General features: G+C 45.0%; 2 protein-coding genes and 1 long non-coding RNA gene across 10 annotated transcripts in view; 1 reads left to right on the top strand and 2 right to left on the bottom strand.

Annotated features, from left to right (window-relative positions):
- Window positions 1-1001: 1001 nt before the first annotated feature.
- Window positions 1002-6412, bottom strand: fmc1 (formation of mitochondrial complex V assembly factor 1 homolog). The gene is made up of 2 exons (XM_060849433.1): window positions 6237-6412; window positions 1002-1399 (listed from the first exon to the last, which is right to left on the bottom strand). Exons 1-2 carry the CDS (start codon window positions 6366-6368, stop codon window positions 1196-1198), a joined length of 336 nt encoding a protein of 111 aa, XP_060705416.1. The 5' UTR covers window positions 6369-6412; the 3' UTR covers window positions 1002-1195.
- A 747-nt stretch (window positions 6413-7159) lies between these two features.
- Window positions 7160-24405, top strand: LOC132831361 (uncharacterized). Its single transcript, XR_009646487.1, has 3 exons — window positions 7160-8688; window positions 23235-23341; window positions 24333-24405. It is a non-coding gene; the product is annotated as an uncharacterized LOC132831361 (long non-coding RNA).
- Window positions 17310-24987, bottom strand: part of LOC132831360 (RNA binding protein fox-1 homolog 2-like) — a 335115-nt gene continuing 327437 nt past the window's right edge. For all 8 annotated transcript variants that reach the window (XM_060849458.1, XM_060849452.1, XM_060849456.1 and 5 more), the window contains one exon: window positions 17310-20570. In XM_060849458.1, coding sequence (XP_060705441.1) covers window positions 20526-20570 — 45 coding nt within the window. In that variant the 3' untranslated portion in view covers window positions 17310-20525. The remainder of the gene's footprint in view (window positions 20571-24987) is intronic.

Below are 24987 nucleotides of genomic sequence, written 5' to 3'. Positions count from 1 at the left end.
TCTATGCATCCTAATTCTTGGCTAATTGCATTATAATTGCCTTTGCCCCATCGATGTGGCATGTATCTATCCCCTTCCATCGCTAAACTAAATGTAACTGAATTATGGTCACTCTCTCCAAAGTGCTCACCTACCACTAAATCAAACACCTGGCCTGGTTCATTACCAAACACCAGATCCAGTGGGGCCTCCCCTCTTGTTGGCCCATACTGTGTCAGGAAACCCTCCCACACACATTGGACAAAAACTGATCCACCCATTTAGGGTAAGGAGCTGGAGGTTTACGAGCATTTAAGGAGAATTTTAAAGGAGAAACACTATGATAGAGTCGGATAGGCATTGCTAATGAAATAGCCTGGGAAAATCAGCTGCTGGATTGTCAGAGGCAAAGCAGAGAATGATAGCTATTACTGTCTGGATTGTACAGCACAGAGTCAGCACTTTCAGGCTGGGGAGGGAATGAGGAGGGAAAAGACACAGGGTCAGTGACTAGTACTTTGAACAGAATCATTCAGAGTTGACAGGAGACCGAGAAACCCAATCACTGCAGAATGAACAGGCCTCAAATACAAGGCTGCAATTCTGAATCTCATCCCTCCAGTCCTCAGGTAAAGCTCTGCTTCAATAATACATGTTAAAAACCACACAACACCAGGTTATAGTCCAACAGATTTAATTGGAAGCACTGGCTTTCGGAGCACTGTTCCTTCATCATCAATGCTCTGAAAAATTAGATTAGATTACTTACAGTGTGGAAACAGGCCCTTTGGCCCAACAAGTCCACACTGACCCGCCGAAGCGTATATACCACCCAGACCCATACATTTACCCCTTCACCTAACACTACGGCCAATTCATCTAACCTGCACATTTTTGGATTGAAAGCTAGTGCTTCCAATTAAACCTGTTGGACTATAACCTGGTGTTGTGGGATTTTTAACTTTGTACACCCCAGTCCAACACCAGCATCTCCAAATGATAATAAATGTGACAGTCACAAATTGGGTTTAATTGGAGTCTCTTTTTAATTACTTCATGAACCATTGAGATTCTGAGAAGCTGCACTATACACAAGAAACACAAACAGTCCTAGGACCATATTTACATTGTCAGTGAATAACCAAGTCCATCGGAATGAGAATAATGTGTTTGTCCACACGGTGTACTCGAGGAGTAAGGATGCCTTTCCTCCTCCTCACTTTTCCCATCCTTTGCCTCCGGGTTGCTGTGGCAGTTTGAGGCCAACAAGCTGAGCCACTTCATGGGGTGACCGTTCTCCCTTGCTGTGGTACTCCTGGTGTAGAGCTAGGTGCTGTCGGACACTCTGCAGGAGGCACATGTAGGTGGAAGCTTGGTGATACAGTTCATGCTGAGCCCGGCACAGTTTCTCACTGGTAACCTGTACCAAGTCAGAGTGAGCAACTGGTATTAACATTCAATAAAAACCGAAAAAATAAACTGTGGATGCTATAAATCAGAATCAAAAACAGAATTTGTTGGAAAAGCTCAGCAGGTCTGGCAGCATCTGTGAAGAGAAATCAGAGTAATGTTTCGGGTCCGGTGACCTCCCTCAGAACTGCTTCCCCACTTGACCCGAAATGTTAGCTGATTTCTCTGCCTAGTTGCTGCCAGACCTGCTGAGCTTTTCCAACAATTTCTGTCTTTGTTTATTGCTATTAACATTGTTCAATAAACTTTGCTGAAAACTACATTTCACATAATCAGTTTGCAGTAAGGATCCCCATTAACAAAGCAATGTTGTCAGCCAAATCCATTTCCAAAAGAACCCACACCAAGGAAAATGCTGATCTGATCAGATCCAGGCAGTGTTTTAGCTGTGAATTACGGCCCACTGGTGGGACCAGGAGTGTCATGATCTCTGCAACTTGTTACAGGTTAGCTCCTGAACATCCCCTCACCTGGACGAGCAGCTTACCAGTCACTGTCACACAAGAAATCCTTGTCATATTTAAAGACTGCAACTAATCCTTCCAGCTTCTTCTGCTCTTTACCCAGGTGGAGAACAAGAGAGGGGTTTGAGGGGTGGGATATGTGATTGGGGGTGGGCACTAGAGGATGGGGTTGGATAGAACTGCCATTTAGTCTCTCAAATAGAAGGCAAAATGTTGCAGATGCTGGAAACCCGAAACAACACGAAATGCTGTAGAAACTCGGCAGGTCTAGTGGCTGCGTCTGCAGAGAGAAGCAGAGTTAATGTTCTGAGTCAGATATTACTTTTTCAGAACTGAAAGGGATTGAAAAATGGTGACTTTTATACATTTGACTGAGGTGAAGACAGAGCAAGGGAAACAGTGTGCAGGCCCAAGGTAAAAGACTTGTTAATTGTACTGCAAAATAAATAGAGATATAAAATTGATGTTAGTTAAGATGTGAAAGGGAGAATATGGTTCTTCTCTCCTAACAGCAAAGTAAATCAGACAATCCTGCTGGAGGCCCAGATCCAAGTCCCACCTGGTCCAGAGATGCGATAACAACATTTTGATAACATGTATTTGATAAATCGTCCTGCATTTTGATAAAATAAACAAGGGCAGGTCTTATACAATTAAAAGTACAGCCTTGGGAAGTGTATACAAGAGACAGGCCTCAGGATTCAGGTACAAAATTTCTTAAAGTTTGTGACACGTAAGGAGAAGGTGTAGCACTCTTGCCTTCATTGCTCACAGCTTTGAGTACGAGTTGGGACGTTATGTTGAGGTTGTACAGGATGTTGGTGAGCTCTCTTCTGGAGGACAGTGTCCAGGTCTGGTCACTGGGAAGGATATTATTACATTAGAGAAGGTTCAGAAGTGATTTACCTGGATGTTGCCAGGACTGGAGAGTTTGAGTTATAAGGAAAGGCTGGGACATTTTCCACTGGAGCGTAGGAAGTTGAGGGGTGACCGTACAGAGGTTTATAAAATCATGAGAGATATGGATAAGGTGAATGGCAAGTGCCTATTCCCTAGGGTGGGGGATTTCAGAGCTAGAGGGCATTTTTTTTAAGGTGAGAGGAGAAAGATAGAGAATGGTTCTTATGTAAAATGAACTGCCAAAGAAAGTGGTGGATACACATACAATTACATTGTTTAAAAGTCATTTGGATAAATTCGTGAATATGAAATATTTGGAGGGATATGGCCAAAAGCAGGAAAGTGGAATTATTTCAGTTTGGGATCATGATCGGCATGGACCATATGATCTGTTTCCATGCTGTTTGACTCTATGGCTTTAAACAGATTGGTCAGAAAATAAAACAAGTCTAGCCTGTAGGTGTGGGAAAGGGAGAAGAATGTAAGAAAGTTGTTGAACTCAATGTTGAGTCCTGACGGCTGCAAATGCCTGAGCAGAAGGTGAGTTGCTGTTCCTGCAGCTTGCCTTGTGCTTCATTGGAGGATTATCAGATCAGCCATGATCTTAAAGAATGATGGAGTAGACTCAACTGGCTTCTAGATCAGTGGTGCTGGAAGAGAACAGCAGTTCAGGCAGCATCCAACGAGCAGCGAAATCGACATTTCGGGCAAAAGCCCTTCATCAGGAATAAAGGCAGTGAGCTGGAAGCATGGAGAGATACGCTAGAGGAGGGTGGGGGTGGGGAGAAAGTAGCATAGAGTACAGTGGGGGAGGGGATGAAGGTGATAGGTCAGGGAGGAGAGGGTGGAGTGGATAGGTGGAAAAGGAACTAGGCAGGTCAGACAAGTCCGGACAAGTCATGGGGACAGTGCTGAGCTGGAAGTTTGGAACTAGGATGAGGTGGGGGAAGGGGAAATGAGGAAACTGTTGAAGTCCACATTGATGCCCTGGGGTTGAAGTGTTCCAAGGTGGAAGATGAGGCGTTCTTCCTCCAGGCGCCTGGTGGTGAGGGAGCAGCGGTGAAGGAGGCCCAGGACCTCCATGTCCTCGGCAGAGTGGGAGGGGGAGTTGTAATGTTAGGCCACGGGGCAGTGTGGTTGATTGGTGCGGGCGTCCCGGAGATGTTCCCTAAAGCGCTCTGCTAGGAGGCATCCAGTCTCCCCAATGTAGAGGAGACCGCATCAGGAGCAACGGATACAATAAATGATATTAGTGGATATGCAGGTAAAACGTTGATGGATGTGGAAGGCTCCTTTAGGGCCTTGGATAGAGGTGAGGGAGGAGGTATGGGCACAGGTTTTACAGTTCCTGCGGTGGCAGGGGAAAGTGCCAGGACGGGAGGGTGGGTCGTAGGGGGGCATGGACCTGACCAGGTAGTCACGGAGGGAACGGTCTTTGCGGAAGGCGGAAAGGGGTGGGGAGGGAAATATATCCCTGGTGGTGGGGTCTTTTTGGAGGTGGGGGAAATGTTGGCGGATGATTTGGTTTATGTGAAGGTTTGTAGGGTGGAAGGTGAGCACTAGGGGTGTTCTGTCCTTGTTACGGTTGGAGGGGTGGGGTCTCAGGGCGGAGGTGCGGGATGTGGACGAGATGCGTTGGAGGGCATCTTTAACCACGTGGGAAGGGAAATTGCGGTCTCTAAAGGAGGAGGCCATCTGGTGTGTTCTATGGTGGAACTGGTCCTCCTGGGAGCAGATACGGCGGAGGCGGAGGAATTGGGAATACGGGATGGCGTTTTTGCAAGAGAGAGGGTGGGAAGAGATGTAATCCAGGTAGCTGTGGGAGACGGTGGGTTTGTAAAAAATGTCAGTGTCAAGTCAGTCGTCATTAATGGAGATGGAGAGGTCCAGGAAGGGGAGGGAGGTGTCAGAGATGGTCCAGGTAAATTTAAGGTCAGGGTGGAATGTGTTGGTGAAGTTGATGAATTGCTCAACCTCCTCGCGGGAGCACGAGGTGGCGCCAATGCAGTCATGAATGTAGCGGAGGAAGAGTTGGGGAGTGGTGCCGGTGTAACTACGGAAGATCAACTGTTCTACGTAGCCAACAAAGGGACAGGCATAGCTTGGGCCCATACGTGTGCCCATGGCTATCCCTTTGGTCTGGAAGAAGTGGGAGGATTCAAAGGAGAAATTGTTAAGGGTGAGGACCAGTTCAGCCAAACGAATGAGTGTGTCGGTGGAAGGGTACTGTTGGGGACGTCTGGAGAGGAAAAAATGGAGGGCTTGGAGGCCCTGGTCATGGCGGATGGAGGTGTAGAGGGATTGGATATCCATGGTGAAGATGAGGCATTGGGGGCTGGAGAAATGGAAGTCTTGGAGGAGGTGGAGGGCGTGGGTGGTGTCACGGCTGAATATCGAGAGTGTGGTGCAGGAGAATCGATGTTTCAGACAAAAGCCCTTCATCAGGAATGGCTGATCTGATAATCTTCCACTTTCCTCCCTTTTCCTTATAATTCCTGATTCTCTTCCTGATTAAAAAAAATCTGTTTCAGTCTTGAATGCTCTTAATGACCCAGCCGCAACAGCTCTTTGCCGTAAAGAATCCCACAGATTCATTCTCCGCGGGGGGAACAAATTCCTCCTATTTCTGTCTTAAATATGCAATCCTTTCCTCTCAGGTCTTTGAATCTATCACATGGAAAGCAAACTCTCAGCATCTACCCTGTGACAGTCCCCATGGGTCTTATATGTTTCACTGACATAACCTCACATTCTCCTCATTCCTGATGAAGAGTTCATGCCAGAAACGTTGACTCGCCCGCTCCTCGGCTGCTGCCTGACCTGCTGCGCTTTTCCAGCCCCACTCTCTCTTGACTCTGCCCCAGAGTCAAATATGAGGTAGACCATTTAGGACAGAGATGAGGAGAAACTTCTTCACCCAGAGAGTGGTGGCTGAGTGGAATGCTCTGCCCCAGAGGGCAGTGGAGGCCCAGTCTCTGGATTCATTTAAGAAAGAGTTGGATAGAGCTCTCAAGGATAGTGGAATCAAGGGTTATGGAGATAAGGCAGGAACAGGATACTGATTCAGGATGATCAGCCATGATCATATTGAATGGCGGTGCAGGCTGGAAGGGCTGAATGGCCTACTCCTGCACCTATTGTCTAGTATCTGCCGTCCTCACCGTCTCCTGGAGGCTGAATGGCCTCGTTTCCCCAGGGACACAGACACAGTAAAGCTCCCTCTACACTCCCCTCCCTCTACACTCCCCTCCCCCTCCCTCCCTCTACACTCCCCTCCCCCCTACACCCCCCTCCTCCCCTCCCCCCTACACCCCCCTCCTCCTCTCCCCCTCCCCCTCCACTCCCCCCTACACTCCCCTCCCTCTCTCCCTCTACACTCCTCTCCCCCTCCCCCCACACCCCCCCCCCGATCCGCTCAATCACCTGGTTCTTCCGGAATTGCTGCAGGATGTAGGTGTAGGCGGCGGACTCGCGGTAACGGGGCCCCTGCCCCGGGCCCGGGCCCTGTCTCCGAACCTCCTTCAGGAGGCCCCGCGCCAACCGCAGCGCCGCCATGTTGATCAGCCCGAGCAATCGAACCCCGAGCGGCCGCCCGTCGATCGCCGGGGGAGGGGCTGCAGTCCCGCGCGCTGCCGCGGGGGGAGCTACAGGCGCCTCAGAAACGCGAGCGGAAGCGCCCCCGGGGTCACGGGTTCAAATCACAGCCGAACTTCCGGTTTAAAAATGAATCCATAGCAACGACAAGGCTCCCCGCGACAGGCCCGGGCCCGGGATAGGCCTCGGAGTCGGTGTTTACTGTCGGGGTCGCCGCCTTGTCCCAGGGAGCCCGGGGTCAGGGTCAGGGCCAGGGCCCAGGGGTCAGATCCAGGGCCCAGGGGTCAGGGCTAGGGCTAGGGCTAGGGCCAGGGCCAGGGCCAGGGCCAGGGCCAGGGCCAGGGCCCAGGGGTCAGGGTCAGGGCTAGGGCTAGGGCTAGGGCCCAGGGGTCAGGGTCAGGGCTAGGGCTAGGGCTAGGGCTAGGGCCCAGGGGTCAGGGTCAGGGTCAGGGTCAGGGCCCAGATGTCAGGGTCAGGGCTAGGGCCCAGGGGTCAGGGTCAGGGTCAGGGCTAGGGCCCAGGGCCCAGATGTCAGGGTCAGGGCCCAGATGTCAGGGTCAGGGCTAGGGCTAGGGCCCAGGGGTCAGGGCCACTGTCCCAAAGGTTAACTCTGCTTTCTCTCCACAGATCCTGCCGGACCCGCTGAGCTTTTCCAGTAACTTTTGTTTGTGTCTGTGACTGAGGGAGCAATGGTCCCAGTGGGTGAAATAAATGATAATTTATTGTTGTTGGTGCTCAGTCTGAAAGCTGAGAGAGTCAGGCACAGCTTCTGGGTGTTTGACAGGGTTTGCCTTTGATCTTGGAGAATAAAGGTCAATGTTCTGAAGCAGTTGAGGGCATCCTCGCGCCACATTGAACAGCGATAAGACACTGGACCAGACTGAGCATCGGGGAAACAGGAGAGAGATATCCCAGTGAGGAAGGGGATAAATAAACCTTGGGTAACCGCAGAAAGTAAGGAGAGCATCGAATCAAAAGAAAAATCATGCACCGTGACAAAAATTAATGGTCGGCCAAATGATTAGAAAAATAAAAATTATAAACAAAGGGGAGAAAATAAAATTTAAGGGTAAACTACCACGTAACTACAAGATGGACAGGAAGAGATTCTTTAATGAAAAAAAAGCCAAAGTGAACAGAGATGCCTTAGAGAAAGAAGCTGATGAAATAATAGGCAATCAGGAAATCGCAGAAGAGTTGAGTAAATATTTTGCGTCAGTCTTCACAGTAGAGGGCACACTGGCCTTCAATCAGTCAGGGCATTGAGTATAGAAGTTGGGAAGTTATGTTGCAGTGGTTCTGTTTGCCGAGCTGGGAGTTTTTGTTGCAAACGTTTCTTCCTCTTTCTAGGTGACATCCTCAGTGTTTGGGGGCCTCCTGTGAAGCGCTTCTGTCATGTTTCCTCCAGCATTTATAGTGGCTTGTCTCTGCCACTTCCGGTTGTCAGTTGCTGTCCGCTGCGGTGGCCGGTATATTGGGTCCAGGTCGATGTGTTTGTTGAAAGGGGACGAAATGTTTGCAACAAAAACTCCCAGCTCGGCGAACAGAACCACAACAACAAGCACCCGAGCTACAAATCTCCCAAACTTTGAAGTTATGTTGCAGTTATACAGAATGTTGGTGAGGCCACACTTGGAGTATTGTGTTCAATTTTGGACACCTTGTTATAGGAATGATGTTATTAAACTGGAAAAAGTGTAGAAGAAACTTACAAGGATGTTGTCTGTACTCAATGGCCTGAGTTATTGGGAGAGATTGGACAAGCTAGGACTTTATTTAGAGTGTAGGAGACTGAGGGGGTACCTTTATAGAAGTGTATAAGTTCATTAGAGGCATGGATAGGGTGAATGCACTTAGTCTTTTTCCCAGGGTTGGGGAATTGTGGACAAGAGGGAAAAGAATAAAAGGGAACCTGAGGGGCAACTTTTTTTACACAGAGAGTAGTATGCATATGGAATGAGTTGCCAGTGGAAGTGGTTGGGGCAGGTACACTAACAATATTTAAAAGGTATTTGGACAAATACATGGATAGAAAAGGATTAGAAGGGTATGGGCCAAGTACAGGGAATTAAACGTGGATGGGCATTTTGGTTGGCATGGACCAGTTTGGGCCAAAGGGCCTGTCTCCGTGCTGTAGAACGCTATGACTAAGGCAATAATAGCATTCCAAAATTACTAAATATGCAAAAGGAAAAGAGGAAATAAATACAACAACTATCACTAAAAAGTTTTAGTGCGAGCAGCAGCGGAGGTAGGACGAACTCGGAAGACTGTAGATAAGGTAAGGCAGTTTTTATTAAAATTACTTAGCGGTAGTGGGCAGCGGTGTTTTTCTCTTTCACAGAAGGAGCGGGAGCAGCGGAGGAAGTGACGTGGACCGGAGGGGTAACCGGGAAGGAAAGCAGTGACCATATATCTCAGCAAGGTGGCAAAACCCGAGACTCTACTACTGTAGTGTCTCCCACCCGCCCTCCTCCTCTAACCTCGGTAATAAGTAGGAAGTGCGGGAGTGACGACCAGGGAACTGCTGGTAATATATCTGGGCAGTGGCTGAATCCGAGACACTACACAAATTGTGTCTCCCTTCCCCCCTCTCAACCAAAAATAGAACTCTGGTTTGTTAAGGTAAGGATTTTCTATTTCTTTATCGGTGAATAGTTAAAAATTTACTTTTTATGGTTTATCTATTAATTGGCTTTTAGAAAAAAGACTATAGCAGCTAGGTATCAGAAAGTATTTTAACTCAAACTTATACAAAGTAATTAAGCAGAGGTGGCTGGGCAGGTGATGTGGGAGCTGGCTGATCCCATTGTGAACGGCAGTGACCACATCTGCAGCAAGTGTTGGTTGCTGGAAGAACTCTGGATCAGAGTTGATGATCTGGAATCTGAGCTTCAAACACAGCGGCACATCCGGGAGGGGGAAGAGTTACCTGGACGCTTTGTTTCAGGAGGCAGTCACATCTGGGAGATTAAGTAATTCACATTCAGTTAGTGATCAGGCACATCAGAGTGTGACTGTAAGTGAGGCAGGTAGGGGGAACCTGAATTCAGGAGTGTAGGAGTCTTAGCCCTTGACCTTGTCCAACAGGTATGAGATTCTTGCTCCCTGTACGGATGGGGAAAAGGGCTCTGGACAGGATGAGCCAGCTGACCACGGCACCATGATGCAGAAGGCCATTCAAGAGGGGGGAGCTAATAGACAAGTAGTGGTTATAGGGGATTCTATAATTAGGGACAGATAGTATCCTTTGCAAGCTGGATCAGGAGTCTCGCATGGTGTGTTGCCTGCCCGGTGCCAGGGTGTGGGACATCTCCGACCGGCTTGAAAGGATATTGGAGCGGGAGGGGGAGGATCCAGTTGTGGTCCACGTTGGGACTAATAATATAGGCAAAGCTAAGATGGAGGAGCTGTTTGGGGATTACGAAGCACTAGGAAGGAAATTAAAGTGCAGGTCCTCAAGGGTCATAATCTCCGGATTATTGCCCGAGCCACGTGCCAATTGGCATAGGAATAAGAAAATTAGGGAAGTAAACATGTGGCTAAGGGACTGGTGTGGGAAAGAGGGATTCCATTTCATGGGGCATTTAAATTCTGTGTTACGATCAAGCCCTTCACTATCACCTGATGAAGGAGTGTCGCTCCGAAAGCTAGTGTGCTTCCAATTAAACCTGTTGGACTATAACCTGGTGTTGTGTGATTTTTAACTTTGTACACCCCAATCCAACACCGGGATCTCCAAATCAAATATGAAGGTAGGCTAGCCAGTAATATTAGAAATGATGGTAAAAGTTTCTTTCAATACGTAAGAAACAAACGACAGGCAAAAGTAGACATTGGGCCATTTCAAACTGATGCTGGAAGGCTAGTGATGGGAGATAAGGAAATAACTGGAGAACTTGATAAGTACTTTGTGTCAGTCTTCACAGTGGAAGACATGAGTAATATCCCAACAATTAAAGGGAGTCAGGGGGCTGAGTTGACTATGGTTGCCATTACAAAGGAGATAGTGCTAGAAAAGCTAAAAGGTCTTAAAATTGACAAATCTCCTGGCCCCGATGGGCTACATCCTAGAGTTCTAAGGGAGGTGGCTGAGGAAATAGCGGAGGCATTGGTTGAGATCTTTCAAAAGTCACTGGAGTCAGGGAAAGTCCCGGATGATCGGAAGACCGCTGTTGTAACCCCCTTGTTCAAGAAAGGATCAAGACAAAAGATGGAAAATTATAGGCCAATTAGCCTAACCTCCGCTGTTGGTAAAATTCTAGAATCCGTCGTTAAGGATGAGGTTTCTAAATTCTTGGAAGAGCAGGGTCGGATTAGAACAAGTCAACATGGATTTAGTAAGGGGAGATTATGCCTGACAAACCTGTTAGAATTCTTTGAAGAGGTGACAAGTAGGTTAGACCAGGGAAACCCAGTGGATGTGGTCTATCTAGACTTCCAAAAGGCCTTTAAGGAGCCACAAGGGAGGCTACTGAGTAAGGTGAGGGCCCATGGTGTTCAAGATGAGCTACTGGTATGGATTGAGGATTGGCTGTCTGACAGAAGGCAGAGAGTTGGGATAAGAGGTTCTTTTTCAGAATGGCAGCCGGTGACAAGCGGTGTCCCACAGGGTTCAGTGTTGGGGCCGCAGCTGTTCACATTATATATTAATGATCTGGATGAAGGGACTGGGGGCATTCTAGCGAAGTTTGCCGATGACACGAAGTTAGGTGGACAGGCAGGTGGTACTGAGGAAGTGGGGAGGCTGCAGAAGGATCTAGACAGTTTGGGAGAGTGAGCTGAAAAGGTGTTGCTGGTTAAAGCACAGCAGGTCAGGCAGCATCCAAGGAACAGGAAATTCGATGTTTCGGGCCAGAGCCCTTCATCAGGAATGAGGAGAGTGTGCCAGGCAGGCTAAGATAAAAGGTGGGGAGGGGTGATGGTGATGTGATAGGTGGAAGGAGGTCAAGGTGAGGGTGATAGACCGGAGTGGGGTGGGGCGGAGAGGTCAGGAAGAAGATTGCAGGTTAGGAGGGCGGTGCTGAGTTCGAGGGAATCGACTGAGACAAGGTGGGGGGAGGGGAAATGAGGAAACTGGAGAAATCTGAGTTCATCCCTTGTGGTTGGAGGGTTCCAGGCGGAAGATGAGGCGCTCTTCCTCCAACCGTCGTGTTGTTATGTTCTGGCGATGGAGGAGTCCAAGGACCTGCATGTCCTCGGTGGAGTGGGAGGGAGAGTTAAAGTGTTGAGCCACGGGGTGGTTGGGTTGGTTGGTCCGGGTGTCCCAGAGGTGTTCCCTGAAGCGTTCCGCAAGTAGGCGGCCCGTCTCCCCAATATAGAGGAGGCCACATCGGGTGCAGCGGATGCAATAGATGATGTGTGTGGAGGTGCAGGTGAATTTGTGGCGGATATGGAAGGATCCCTTGGGGCCTTGGAGAGAAGTAAGGAAGGAGGTGTGGGCGCAAGTTTTGCATTTCCTGCAGTTGCAGGGGAAGGTGCCGGGAGTGGAGGTTGGGTTGGTGGGGGGTGTGGACCTGACGAGGGAGTCACGAAGGGAGTGGTCTTTTCGGAATGCTGATAGGGGAGGGGAGGGAAATATATCCCTGGTGGTGGGGTCCGTTTGGAGGTGGCGGAAATGACGGCGGATGATACGCTGTATGCGGAGGTTGGTGGGGTGGTAGGTGAGAACCAGTGGGGTTCTGTCTTGGTGGCGGTTGGAGGGGCGGGGCTCAAGGGCGGAGGAGCGGGAAGTGGAGGAGATGCGGTGGAGGGCATCGTCGATCACGTCTGGGGGGAATCTGCGGTCTTTGAAGAATTAAGCCATCTGGGCTATACGATATTGGAACTGGTCCTCCTGGAAGCAGATGCGGCGGAGACGAAGGAATTGGGAATATGGGATGACGTTTTTACAGGGGGCAGGGTGGGAGGTGGTGTAGTCCAGGTAGCTGTGGGAGTCAGTCGGTTTATAGTAGATGTCTGTGTTGATTCGGTCCCCCGAGATAGAAATGGAAAGGTCTAGGAAGGGGGGGGAGGAGTCTGAGACAGTCCAGGTGAATTTCAGGTCGGGATGGAAGGTGTTAGTAAAGTGGATGAACTGTTCAACCTCCTCGTGGGAGCACGAGGCAGCGCTGATACAGTCATCGATGTAGCGGAGGAAAAGGTGGGGGGTGGTGCCAGTGTAGCTGCGGAAGATGGACTGTTCCACATATCCTATGAAGAGGCAGGCATAGCTGGGGCCCATGCGGGTGCCTATGGCTACTCCTTTAGTTTGGAGGAAGTGGGAGGATTGTAAAGAGAAGTTATTCAGGGTGAGGACCAGTTCAGTCAGTCGAAGGAGGGTGTCAGTGGAAGGGTACTGGTTGGTGCGGCGAGAAAGGAAGAAGCGGAGGGCTTTGAGGCCTTCGTGATGGGGGATGGAAGTTTGGGAGAGTGGTCCAGGAAATGGCTGATGAAGTTCAATGTGAGCAAATGCAAGATCTTGCACTTTGGAAAAAAGAATACAAGTATGGACTACTTTCTAAACGGTGAGAAAATTCATAAAGCCAAAGTATAAAGGGATCTGGGAGTGCTAGTCGAGGATTCTCTAAAAGTAAACATGCAGGTTGAATCTGTGATTAAGAAAGCGAATGCACTGTTGTCATTTATCTCAAGAGGGTTGGAATATAAAAGCACCATTGTGCTACTGAGACTTTATAAAGCTCTGGTTAGGCCCCATTTGGAGTACTGTGTCCAGTTTTGGACCCCACACCTCAGGAACGTGTCCAGTGGAGATTCACATGGATGATCCCTGGAATGGTAGGTCTAACATACAAGGAACGGCTGAGGATCCTGGGATTGTACTCATTGGAGTTTAGAAGGTTAAGGGGAGATCTAATAGAAACTTACAAGATAATACATGGCTTGGAAAGGGTGGATGCTAGGAAATTGTTTCCATGAGGCGGGGAGACTAGGACCCATGGGTACAGCCTTAGAATTAGAGGGGGTCAATTCAGAACAGAAATGCGGAGATATTTCTTCAGCCAGAGAGTGGTGGCACAAGGCATTAAGGGCTAAGTGGAGTTGAAATGCCCATCAGCCATGATTAAATGGTGGAGTGGACTCAATGGGCAAAATAGCCTTCCACTCCTATGTCTGATGGTCTTATGTCTTAAAAAAAAAAGTTCGGGAAACTGCTGGGGCTAAAGACTGATGAGTCCATTGGACGCGATGGGAATACATTTTAATAATCTTCTGTGATTGGGAAGAGCTTGCCAATTGGATACAAAATTGGCTTGATGCTAAGAGACAGGGTGATAGTGAAAGATTGCTTTTCAGACTGGAGGCCTATGACCAGCAGTGTTCCACAGGGATTGCGATTGGGCCCACTTTTATTTGTCATTTTATATAAACAATTTGGATTGAGAATTTAAGACATGATTAGTATGTTTGTGGATGACACCAAAATTGGTATGATAGTGGACAGTGAAGAAGTTTATCTAAGATTACAAAGAGTTCTTGATCAATTGGTCAATGGGCTGAGCAGTGGCAGATGGAGTTTAATTTGAATGAATTCAAGGTATTGCATTTTGGTAGAATAAACAAGGGCAGGACTTATAAAAATAATACTAGGGCCCTGGGTTGTAGAAGAGAGCTGGGGTTCAGTACATAATGTTTTGAAATTTGCATCACGTGTGGACAGGATGGTTAAGAAAGCAATCAGCTTGTTTGGTTTCATTGCTCAGACCTTTGAGTAAAGGAGTTGGGATGTCATGTTGAAGTTGTACTGGATGTTGGTGAGGCCACTTCTGGATTAGTGTCCAGTTATGGTTGCCCTGCTGGAGGAAAGGTATTATTAAATTGGAGAGGGTTCAGAAAAAATTTACCAAGATGTTGTTGGGAATGGTGAGTTTGAGATATAAAAATAGACTGGATGGGCTGGGACTTCTTTCACTGGACCATAAGAGGTTGAGGCTTAAAAGATGATGAGGGCCATTGATAAGGTGAACGGCAAGGGTCGTTTCTCAAAGGTGGGTCAGTTCAAAATTGGGAGGCATATTTTAAGCTGAGGTGCAAAAGATTTAAAAAGGACCCAAAGGGGCAACCTTTATTGATACAGAGTGTTCGTATGTGAAATAAACCACCTGAGGAAGTGGTGGATGCAGGTATAGTTACAATGTTTGAAAGACATTTGGGTAAATACCTAAATAAGAAAGGTTTGGAGGAATATAGGTCAAATGCAGGCAAGTGGGACTAGTTTAGTTTGGGAACATTGTCAGCCTGGTCTAGTTGAACCAAAGGATCAGTTTCCATGTTGTACTACTCAGTTCCAGAGGACTGGAAAACTGCCAAAGTTTAAAAAAAGATAACTATAGGTCAGTTAGCTTAAAGTCTGTTATTGGGAAAATGTTATAACTTGCTATAATAGCAGAGCATTTAGTAACATTAAAATAATCCAGTAGAGTCAGCATGCAAGGGAAAATAACGTCAGAAAAAAATCACAACAATTCTTCAAGGACGTAACAAGTAGGATAAATGGGAAAGCAGTATGTTTGGATTTTCAGAAGGCATTTGACAAGAGTTCATGGTGTTGGAGATTTTATACTAGTATGGATAGAGGATTAGCTAAATAACAGCAGACAAGAGTTGGGATAAGGAGGGCATTTTCAGTATAGTGGTCTGTCCCAGGGAATCAATGCTGGGGCTATAATTATTTATTGTATAAATGACTCAGATGGGAAAAGTTAATGTACTGTCAAAAAGAAAAACAGGTGGGAAGGCAAGTGGTGAACATAACCTAGTCTGCAGAGGGACACAGTTTGAATGGGCAAAAACTTGGCTGAAGGAATATAATGGGAGTAAACGTGACGTTATCGACTTTGGTAGATAAAATAGAGGAGCTGAATATTATTTGAGTGAAGGGAGACTGCAGAAAGTTATAGAAGAGGGTTTTGAGAGTTCTTGACGATCTGAGCATGTAATAGGGAAGGCAAATACAATGTGGGCTTTTATTTCAAAGGGAATGTAGGGAGGGTTTTCTTAAATTATACAAGACACTAATTAGACCAAAGCTGGAATACTGTGAAGTTTCAGCCCCCTTATCTGGGGAAAGATAGACTAGCATGGGAGGCAGCTCAGAGAAGGTTCATGAGGTTGATACCAGATATAGAATTAGCTGTCTTATGAGGAGAGATTTAGTAAATTAGGCCTATGATCTTGGGAATTTACAAGAATAATAAGCAAGCTTATTGGAACACCCTCAGGGGACTTGACATGGTAGAAATAGAGCTGAAAAATGTGTTGCTGGAAAAGTGCAGCAGGTCAGGCAGCATCCAAGGAACATGAGGATAGACGTTTCAGGCATAAGGGGTATTCCTGAAGAAGGGCTCATGCCCGAAATGTAGATTCTCCTGCTCCTTTGACGCTGCCTGACTTGCTGTGCTTTTCCAGCAACACATTTTTCAGCTCTGATCTCCAACATCTGCAGTCCTCACTTCTTCCTGGTAAAAATAGAGGTTATTTCCTTTTGTGGGAGAGTCTAGGGCCAGAGGGAATAATCTCAGAATAAGGGGTCCTTCATTTAAGAGAAACAAGAAGGAATTTCTTCTGAGAATTCTTTACCACAGAGGGGTTCAGGGCTGGGTTGTTAAATATATTCAAGGCTGAGATGGACAAAATTTTGATCAGTAAGGGAATCAACAGCTGTGAGAAATAGACAGAATAGTGGAGTTGAGGAATATCAAATCAGCCATGACCTCCTGCAATGCATAATAGATTCAGGGACTGAATGGCTCATGTCTGCTTTTACATTTCATGATCTTTATAGTAGCAATGACTTAGAATGTAAGATGGGATGTGGCCGAGGCCTGGTAAGCTTTGTTGTCTGGTACTGCAGCAGGTATAGTAATGTGCAGTTTCATATGAAGTGAAGTAGCAACCATACCCACCCATGTGCTCTGAGAAAACTGGAATGTTCCTAATGTCCCACTACATTCATGAAAGGTACCTCTGGACTGACATTTGACAGGGAGTATGGCTTTGCATCAAATACAGCCTCAGGGTTCCCAGCTGGGCGGCACAGTGGTTAGCACTGCTGCCTCACAGCGCCTGAAGACCCGGGTTCAATTCCCGACTCAGGCGACTGACTGTGTGGAGTTTGCACGTTCTCCCCGTGTCTGCGTGGGTTTCCTCCGGGTGCTCCGGTTTCCTCCCACAGTCCAAAGATGTGCGGGTCAGGTGAATTGGCCATGCTAAATTGCCCGTAGTGTTAGGTAAGGGGTAATGTAGGGGTGTGGGTGGGTTTCGCTTCGGCGGGTCGGTGTGGACTTGTTGGGCCGAAGGGCCTGTTTCCACACTGTAAGTCTAATCTAATCTATATTGTGGCACATTCTTCTGTTGGGGCTAAGGGTATCTGTGGCTTGCTGTGGATGAGTGGAGCACCACAGGGGTGTGATGTGCAGTTAATGAGATGAATTTGGGACAATAGCATGAGGGAAAAAAAGATGCTAAGTTTCACAGGGGAATCACCCATGAAATGCAATGAAAATGACACTATGTCAATTTCAGATAAAAGTCAGCTCATCGTCGAAGTAGTAATTTCATCTTTAAAAAATTGACTACAGATGCTGTGCCTGAAAATCTCCCAAAAGTCTACCTCTTCTGGCTTTGCCAACAATGGTCTGCTTCAATTCTCCTGTTCATTCCAGAAGAGGCTGATAACTTAAATAAAGTGATGGAGTGCAAGCACGCTTAATCATTTGTACAGCAACTTGATGTCATTTCTTCAAGCACATTAGGTTCCGACCATCTTGAGTAATGACCTTTTACGTGACACCTTACTGAATGCCTTCTGGAAATGCAAATATATTACCTTTTGGCATAACAAAAATGTTCAATGTCTTTGATGATCAAAGATTCCAGTCAGCACAAACATAAGAGTCCAAATGTGTTCTCACCATTTTTGTTTTATTTTAGAAACAGTGCTTTATTACCGTTAGGAAGGGATTCCCCTTCCTTCAAGTTTATAAAAGCCAGCAACAAGATCAATAATTTATACGTGGGAAGTAATACAAAAGGAATAATAGTCCATGTCCTATCTACTTAACATTCATGATTATATCTAATTATAACCCAATGAATACTGCTTGGTGATGAAGCTACTATACGATATATCATACCTTCCAGGGAAACGTTCACAAAACAAAGTGGATCAGGGTCAGGACAGTGTTGATGCTAGTTCTCTAGGAGGATTCAATACCACCTGTGCACATTTTTTCAATGCTTTTTAGTGTTTTCTCCTATTTTATTCCCTTTCCAAAGCTTTGCATCACAGAATAAATTCCAACTCTCCCATCTTATTGCTCCTTTCCTCTACAAGCTTCGGCAGTCAGATCGTCTCCCTGACTGATCGTAAACAAAACTCTGTGTAATGGAAGTTGACAATTTCTCTTGTTTTTGTTTGGAGGAAGTACAGGGAAGCTGGGAAGGTGATTGTGTAGAGGGATGGCTTTACAATTAAATGGAAAGAAATAAATGGTGTTTCAAAAGGCTGGAAATTCAAATGATACAAGGATCAGCAGTGCCATTGTGGTAATGTCGCCTAGTCACTAATACCCAAGAGTGAGTTTCCTATTCCAGTCGGGATACAGCCACAAGCTGCACATGGGTACTGTCCGAATGTACACCACACACTCTCACACAAACACAAATCAAACAAAATAAATTCGTCAGTCCCATAGAAGCTGACCTGATGGACAGCGTTGTTGGACATTTACCCACACAGTGAGCTGCTGACTGAAGCAAGACAAATTTTATCCAAAAAAAGTTCTAACCTGAAATTGTTCCCTCCAAAGATTCTGACTGTTCTACAGCTGTTATGAGGCTCTTAAAAAGCAAAAAATAAAAATCAAGTAAAGAGAATAATTGCTGCAAGAACATGACCAATAGATTATTTGGCAGTTGTAGAGTTGAGTGCAGCTGTAGTGCTAAATTACTAAAACCTCTGCTGGTATAATATAAAAGTGAATCTATGTAAAAGAATGTGATTTGTAGTCATAGGAATGAAAGTGATTATCAAACCTGGTGTGACACCAAACAACACCTCACACTAATACAAGCTGCCTGTGGCTATGTTTTCCTTCCTCTATAATAACATTTTACATGCGAGACTATACTAACAGGAGCACTACCAAGAGATGCCATCAAGTGCTACACCAAGTTTCCATTTTAAATTCCTTCCTTTGTGATGAGACGTTTCTGTGAATGTTTCCCCATTACAATGACAACTAAAATATTTTATATACAAAAAACATAATTGTCATACAGCGACAAACCACGCTTTGGCTTGCAAAACAACATCATAATTTAAGGGCGGCAGTGTGGTGTCTATGACTAGTGTCCCTTTTTTTTAAACAGCTTACTAAGCCGGTGCAGTACACATCACCTTTTACTGGATACTGCATGATCAGAAGCTCTGGCAGCAACTGCACTTGTCCTAAACATGAAAGTGCACTTCTCTTTCAATCCACGTCTCCCAGTGCAGGATATAAACGGGGTTTGAAAACATAAACCAGCGGCCCAGGAACACTGGTGCAGAATAGAAAGGTCTGGGCCAGTCCTGAGCCCGCACAATAAGCTATTAGCTACAGCCTCAACAAATGATTTTAACTCACATACCAGCTCAACTTGAACTTAAAAAAACACAAATCAACATCTGAAATGGCATCATGAATGCCTCTAAAATGTTTGCCAAAATAGTGTGAAATTCTTGCTTTCTTACAAGGTAAAACTGGGTGACTGTCCTCAATTTACATTTTTTGAATACAATGTTTTGACTAAACAACCACTCCCTTTCTCATTTCCTTCAGTACACACCCTTCTTCTTTTACACCTGATTATATCAGGGCTAGGCCCATCTTTCTCTATTGCCAGGCAACCATTTTCTGTGCAGCATCTCCATTGCTGATTTTGTTACCTGCCAAGGTAAGTGAAATGAAGGCTGCAAATAAAAAGCAACCTAAATCTGCACTAATGGTTAAGGGCAATAAAATGGTTGAATTAAAAAGTCACCAGTTTTCAAATTGCAAGTCTGCTGAATGCAAGGGTGTCAATCAGAGCACATCCTAGGCTACATTAAAAAACATAGGGATACAAACAAATTGGATATATATGTATGCTAATGCTGGACTGATGCAATTAAAACATGCAAGCATTTAGTGCCAACACCTTTGGACTGTATCTCTTACTGTGCTAACTGAAGCTTAAGTACAATAGCAATCCCATTTGCACCAGGATGGTTACTACCTGCATTTGGATGTGCTAGGTAAATTTCCTGGGATCCTAATGAATTTAAATCAATAATTTTAAAAACAAATGTACTCAGATAAATGTACATTATTGGGGTGGCCAGCTTCTGGAGCTTATTTTAAAAAAAACAAGATAAAGATGCATTCACTGAGTTTGATTGTAGTTTTTTTTGGCTCTTGCTGTTGTTTAGACAGGTGCAAATAGACACCATTTAGCTGACTGACCAAATCTGGAAATGGTGAACTGTTGGAAGCTGCTGTTCTCCCTCCGAGAACAAAATGCAGCACAAACTGGTTCCATCAACTTGTACATGGGTCATTTCCATCCCTTTCCCTCCCTCCATTCTACACTGACCCATCTTCAGTCGTGAAATTCCACATCAACCCAGGGCTCTGGGAGTCTCAGTAAGTACAATCCTTTGTTGCTGCTGTTCTACACAATGCAGTACCTGGGACCAGCTTCCAATCGGCACCTAATTTCACTGTTGGCTTTCACTGACTTTGTTTTGTGACTAATATTTTTAGTTTCTTCTGATTCTCTTTTGTCGGATGAAGCTGATTTCATAAATGTCACTACACACACAAAGAAATGCACTTTTATACCACAGTTAAAAACTGTTTGCACAATCTTTGGAACAAAAAAAAATGAAGGCAGAAACATAAGGAAAAAAAATACATGTTTAGAAGAACATAATGAGGTATAAAAAATTAGGTCTCTCTCTCTTGTGTAATGATTTCCTCGCTTTCTCGTGTATTTTTTTTCATGTTGAGTTGCTATAAAGTTCCACTACTTGTAATATTGCAACACCCAGGCCTTGGGAAGGGACTGTTCCCATTGCAGGAGTTCACATCACTTTCAGTAGGGAGCGAAACGGCTGTATCCACCTCGGTATAAACTAGCCTGAGGAAGGAAGGAAAAAACAAGTAAGCAAGCAAAGTACAGGTCGATACATTTCTTCTATTTCTTCTGATAGTACTATGGTGAACCCGAGACAGATGTGCGAGAGAGGTACCAAGGCAGAAATCCTCTTAAATTCTAAGCTGCCCAGCCCATGGATAATAACACTAATTTCAACTTCTTTTAAATATTTCAAAAATAATTAACTAATGGAGCACAAACATAGAACGATTTTCTACAACGCTGGCTAACTGGAGGAGTTACTGTATTAACAAAAGTTAAGAACAATCAACCTAAAAGATAAAGGTCAGAAGATAAAAGCTGTTTAAGCTACTTCAACTTTGGCAAAAAGTGAGTTGAAACATGGTCATGGTACCATGAGGACTTAGGACCAAAATAAATGACATAAAAGTATTCCAAATAATTACTCCTTCTGCAATGTATAAATACACCTCAGATCTCAGAGGTAATGGAATTAAAGGTGAGTTCTGGCAGGAGCATGGTGAGACTGACACTGTTGGTCTACAATGATTGTGGGAGGCCTCCAAACAATGATATTTAGATGCTCAAGCAGCTGCTTCCAAGGGCTTATCTTTATTTCACATTTTTCAGCACTGTGCAAATTGACTAAGCCACTCTTTCAGTTGACACTTGCCTTCAAATAAGCTGCAAATATATCTTACGAATTTTAGGCAATACGTAATGTATTAGCATCATATTATTCTGTCTTCAGGATGGACAACAGAATGTGGTCAGGATATTCAACACAAGTCACCACGTGTGCGTTTTGTACAAAGGCACAGTTCTTGTTCCAGGGTGATTCAGTCTGCTTAAGAAAACTGCCTTTGGCAATGAACATACAAGTCTTCAGCAAAAAACCTGAAACAAAATATTACTATTTCATTTTGTGAAAAATGCATCGCACTGTGATGGAATCATAGGTGGAGATTTAAATAAGTTTCAAAGTTCACCAGTAGCATGGAGCTAAACAGCAGAGAATCAACCTCAAGTAAACAGAGTTCCAGCTGTTTGCAGTTAATGCAGCTTCATTACAATTTCTAGCTCCTCAAACTCAATATCCTTGAGCTTCCTCTCATTAATATTTGAATAGCATTGTGCAAACCGGCAGCTGCAGAACTAGCTATGCCATGATTTAATTGTTAACAGTGCCATCTAGCTTACCTCTAAATATCCCAAATTTGACTCTCAATCAAAAAGAGTCTTACATTTCTGCTTTTTACACTCAATCCAAATGGTTTTGCTGAAAAGTACATGTAAAGATGGAAGGAGGAACAGGATGCTTATTGGGTTATGGTCAACTTGCCTGGTGGCCAATATATCCTCTAGGAGAAAGTGAGGACTGCAGATGCTGGAGATCAGAGCTGAAAATGTGTTGCTGGAAAAGCGCAGCAGGTCAGGCAGCATTCAAGGAGCAGAAGAATCAATGTTTCGGGCATGAGCCCTTCTTCAGGAAGGGCTCATGCCCGAAACGTCGATTCTCCTGCTCCTTGGATGCTGTCTGACCTGCTGCCCCTTTCCAGCAACACATTTTCAGCGGTTAATATATCCTTCCAAACAACTCATATTAGTACTAGTGTGGTCTAACAAGGTCTTTGCACAGCTGAAGTATGACTCCTATTTATTTCCTTGTACCGGACATCAGGGCTTCCTGAAGTGGGGGTCAGGAATGTGGGACCATCAGCTCTGATGTAGTGAGCTCTGACTGAGTTAGAAAAGCCATGCCATTGCTCTGAAATCCAGCCGTGCTCAAAGGCTTGTCCCCCACTTACTCTCAGTTCCCAATCTCACTGAGGAGTCACAGCAATTTAAACTGGGATCACAGTGGGAAAAAGGTTTTGAAGCAATGAGCAGAAGGAGGAGGGTAAACAGTCACCCCATCAAATCCTCAATCCCACATTCCTGCCTTTTCCCTATAACCCTTGATTCTCTTACTGATTTGAGACCTATTTCAGCCCTGAATATACTTAATGCACAAGCCTCTACAGCCCTCTCAAGAATTCCACATGCCCTGCATATAAAAGAGCAACATTCCATTAACCTTTTTATTATTTTACCTGTCCTCATATTTTAATAATTTATTTATCTCAACCTCCCAAGCTGCATGAAATCAGTTAGAAGCCTTGCAGCATTGAGAAAGTATGCTAGCTTTATCACTTTCAGATCCAAAGTGAATTATCTCTTATTTGCCAACATTGAAATTTATTTGGCACATTTCTGTGCCTTCACTAAACCTATTCAGAAATCCACATTATAAAGCTAGTTTTCTTGATGGTGGATATGAGAACTTTGATGAGTTATCTAAAAACAATTTGGTTCAGCAACGGCCTTTGGAGAAGGAAATCTACCATCCTTACCCAGTCAGCCGAGATGGTACTCTGGACTTACAGCAACGTGGTTGCTTCAATGTTCTCTGAAGTTACCTATTGACTCAGCACAAGGGCAAAAACTGCCATTCTTGTCAACATCACCCTCACCCATGACTGGGTGAACACTGATGCCCTGTTCCTATCACTCCACCAGCTGAACGATATCAGGAACCACTTCAACCTTCACTCCCATTTCTTAAATCGATTACTTCCAACTATGATTGTTTTCACCTTTTTGAAGTTTTTTCAAACTTATAGATTTTATTTAATTTTTTTTTAGGACCTCTTCCAATTCTGATCATTTTGGGTCCCAATGGAGGATTTGGATAAGTCTCACATCTTTATTGGTCTAAATCCAGAATTTTATACTTCAGTTCTGAACTTCAGGTAACATTTTATTATCTTAAAAAATGATGAGTTGTAATGTAAACAGTGGTGACAACAGAATTGGAAACATGAAGCCTTTTGTCCCTTGAGCTAACAGATGCAGCACTCCAGCTAATCTTCTCTTTCACTGCTTCATTTAGAAAGCAGTTCATAAACCTGTTGCTAATCCTACCCATCTCGCCAGATCAGAGAGACATTTTAGACAATTCCAAACAAAATGTGAATTCTTCTCAATTCTGTCTGCGCTAGAGATTATTTTAACTCCTATTGATACTACGTAGGTTTATAAGCCCTGAGTATCACATAAACTGAATACAAAATACAGGCAGTGTAAATGCTCACTGCCAAAAGTTGCAAGACCTTTACCAGTAAATATGGTTCTAATGGCTCTCTATCTGGTTGGTGCATGGGGTTGGTGAGAGGTTTGGAAACAGATGAGAAGGTAACAATCAACTGCAAATGTGGCTTTGTTGGAATATGAGGCGGCTGCTGGTTAGGAACTACTAAGATGGTGCACCTGGAAGATTTTAACAGCTGCCCTCATGCACTGGACCTGCGGAATGGAACAGTGATCCCACTCCACATGAACCAATGGTCAGTTTCGGAAGTGTGCATACTGGACAACAGTTACTATGTAATTGCCATGTTTAAATAGCCCAATAACATTCATTGTCTCGGGTTACGTCTCATTGGCCATTAAACGGAACAGGTGCCTGTGGAACCAGCACCTTCAGGAAAGGAAGGGAGAGAAACCTTTATTTGTTTATATCAAAAAAGATCTGATGACTGCTTATTCACAGAAACACCAACAATCAACTGCGGTGAATACAGCAGTGATTGCCAGTTAAATCTGCAATGACTACTGCAGTAAAGCAGTTTAAAAAGTGGCCTGCATTCCCTGTCTCAGGTGTTGCTGTGTTAAAAAACTTTCTGATCAAAGGGATGAATCATTCCCCGAAAGGCAACAGTCTCTTGCTCCTTTGTCCCTCAGGTCAATACATTCAGGAAGCCCCTTGCCTCCATATGAGCACATAGCAATAAAACCCATAGGAGGGTGGAATACAGGTAGGAACCTCACATTTCTCAGCCTGAGCTGTGATGTTTGAAATGTACATTGCGCGTATCATCAGCCTGTTGACTGTTATGCCAGCTTGCTCGCAAACAAGAGATCTTAAATGAAGTTTGAGAGAGGAATCAAAGAACTGATGGCAGGCCAGTATAAAGTTTTCAGATCTGTCCTGTTTATTTATAGAGAAGCAGAAATAAACACTTTGTTCTAGGCCACCTCATCAATCAGGAGCATGGAGATCCAATTGAATCTTGGAGTGATGTATTAACCCATCAGAAACTAATCAATCACATTAATTGAACTTAGCGCTTGTTCGTATGTTTCAGATTTGCTGATCAGATAGGCACGAGTGGACATCAGCCACACAGATATGGTGAAATTAAAACATTTCTCAGCTCGCCTGATAACACTAGCAGGGTGTGTGTCTGCAGACAGATTCAATTAAGGAGGATGGATGGAGTTCTGGCAGCAGTCACATCAAATATGAACAATTTCATATACTGACTGTTTATCAACTTCCTGCTTGCCAGAGAATTCCACCAACAGCAGAGAGATGGCTGTTTTTATTAAGCAAACA

This window comes from Hemiscyllium ocellatum, chromosome 33 (genome assembly GCF_020745735.1).
Source record: "Hemiscyllium ocellatum isolate sHemOce1 chromosome 33, sHemOce1.pat.X.cur, whole genome shotgun sequence".
NCBI classification, from domain to species: domain Eukaryota; kingdom Metazoa; phylum Chordata; class Chondrichthyes; order Orectolobiformes; family Hemiscylliidae; genus Hemiscyllium; species Hemiscyllium ocellatum.
This window is presented reverse-complemented; position numbering and strand designations above follow the sequence as displayed.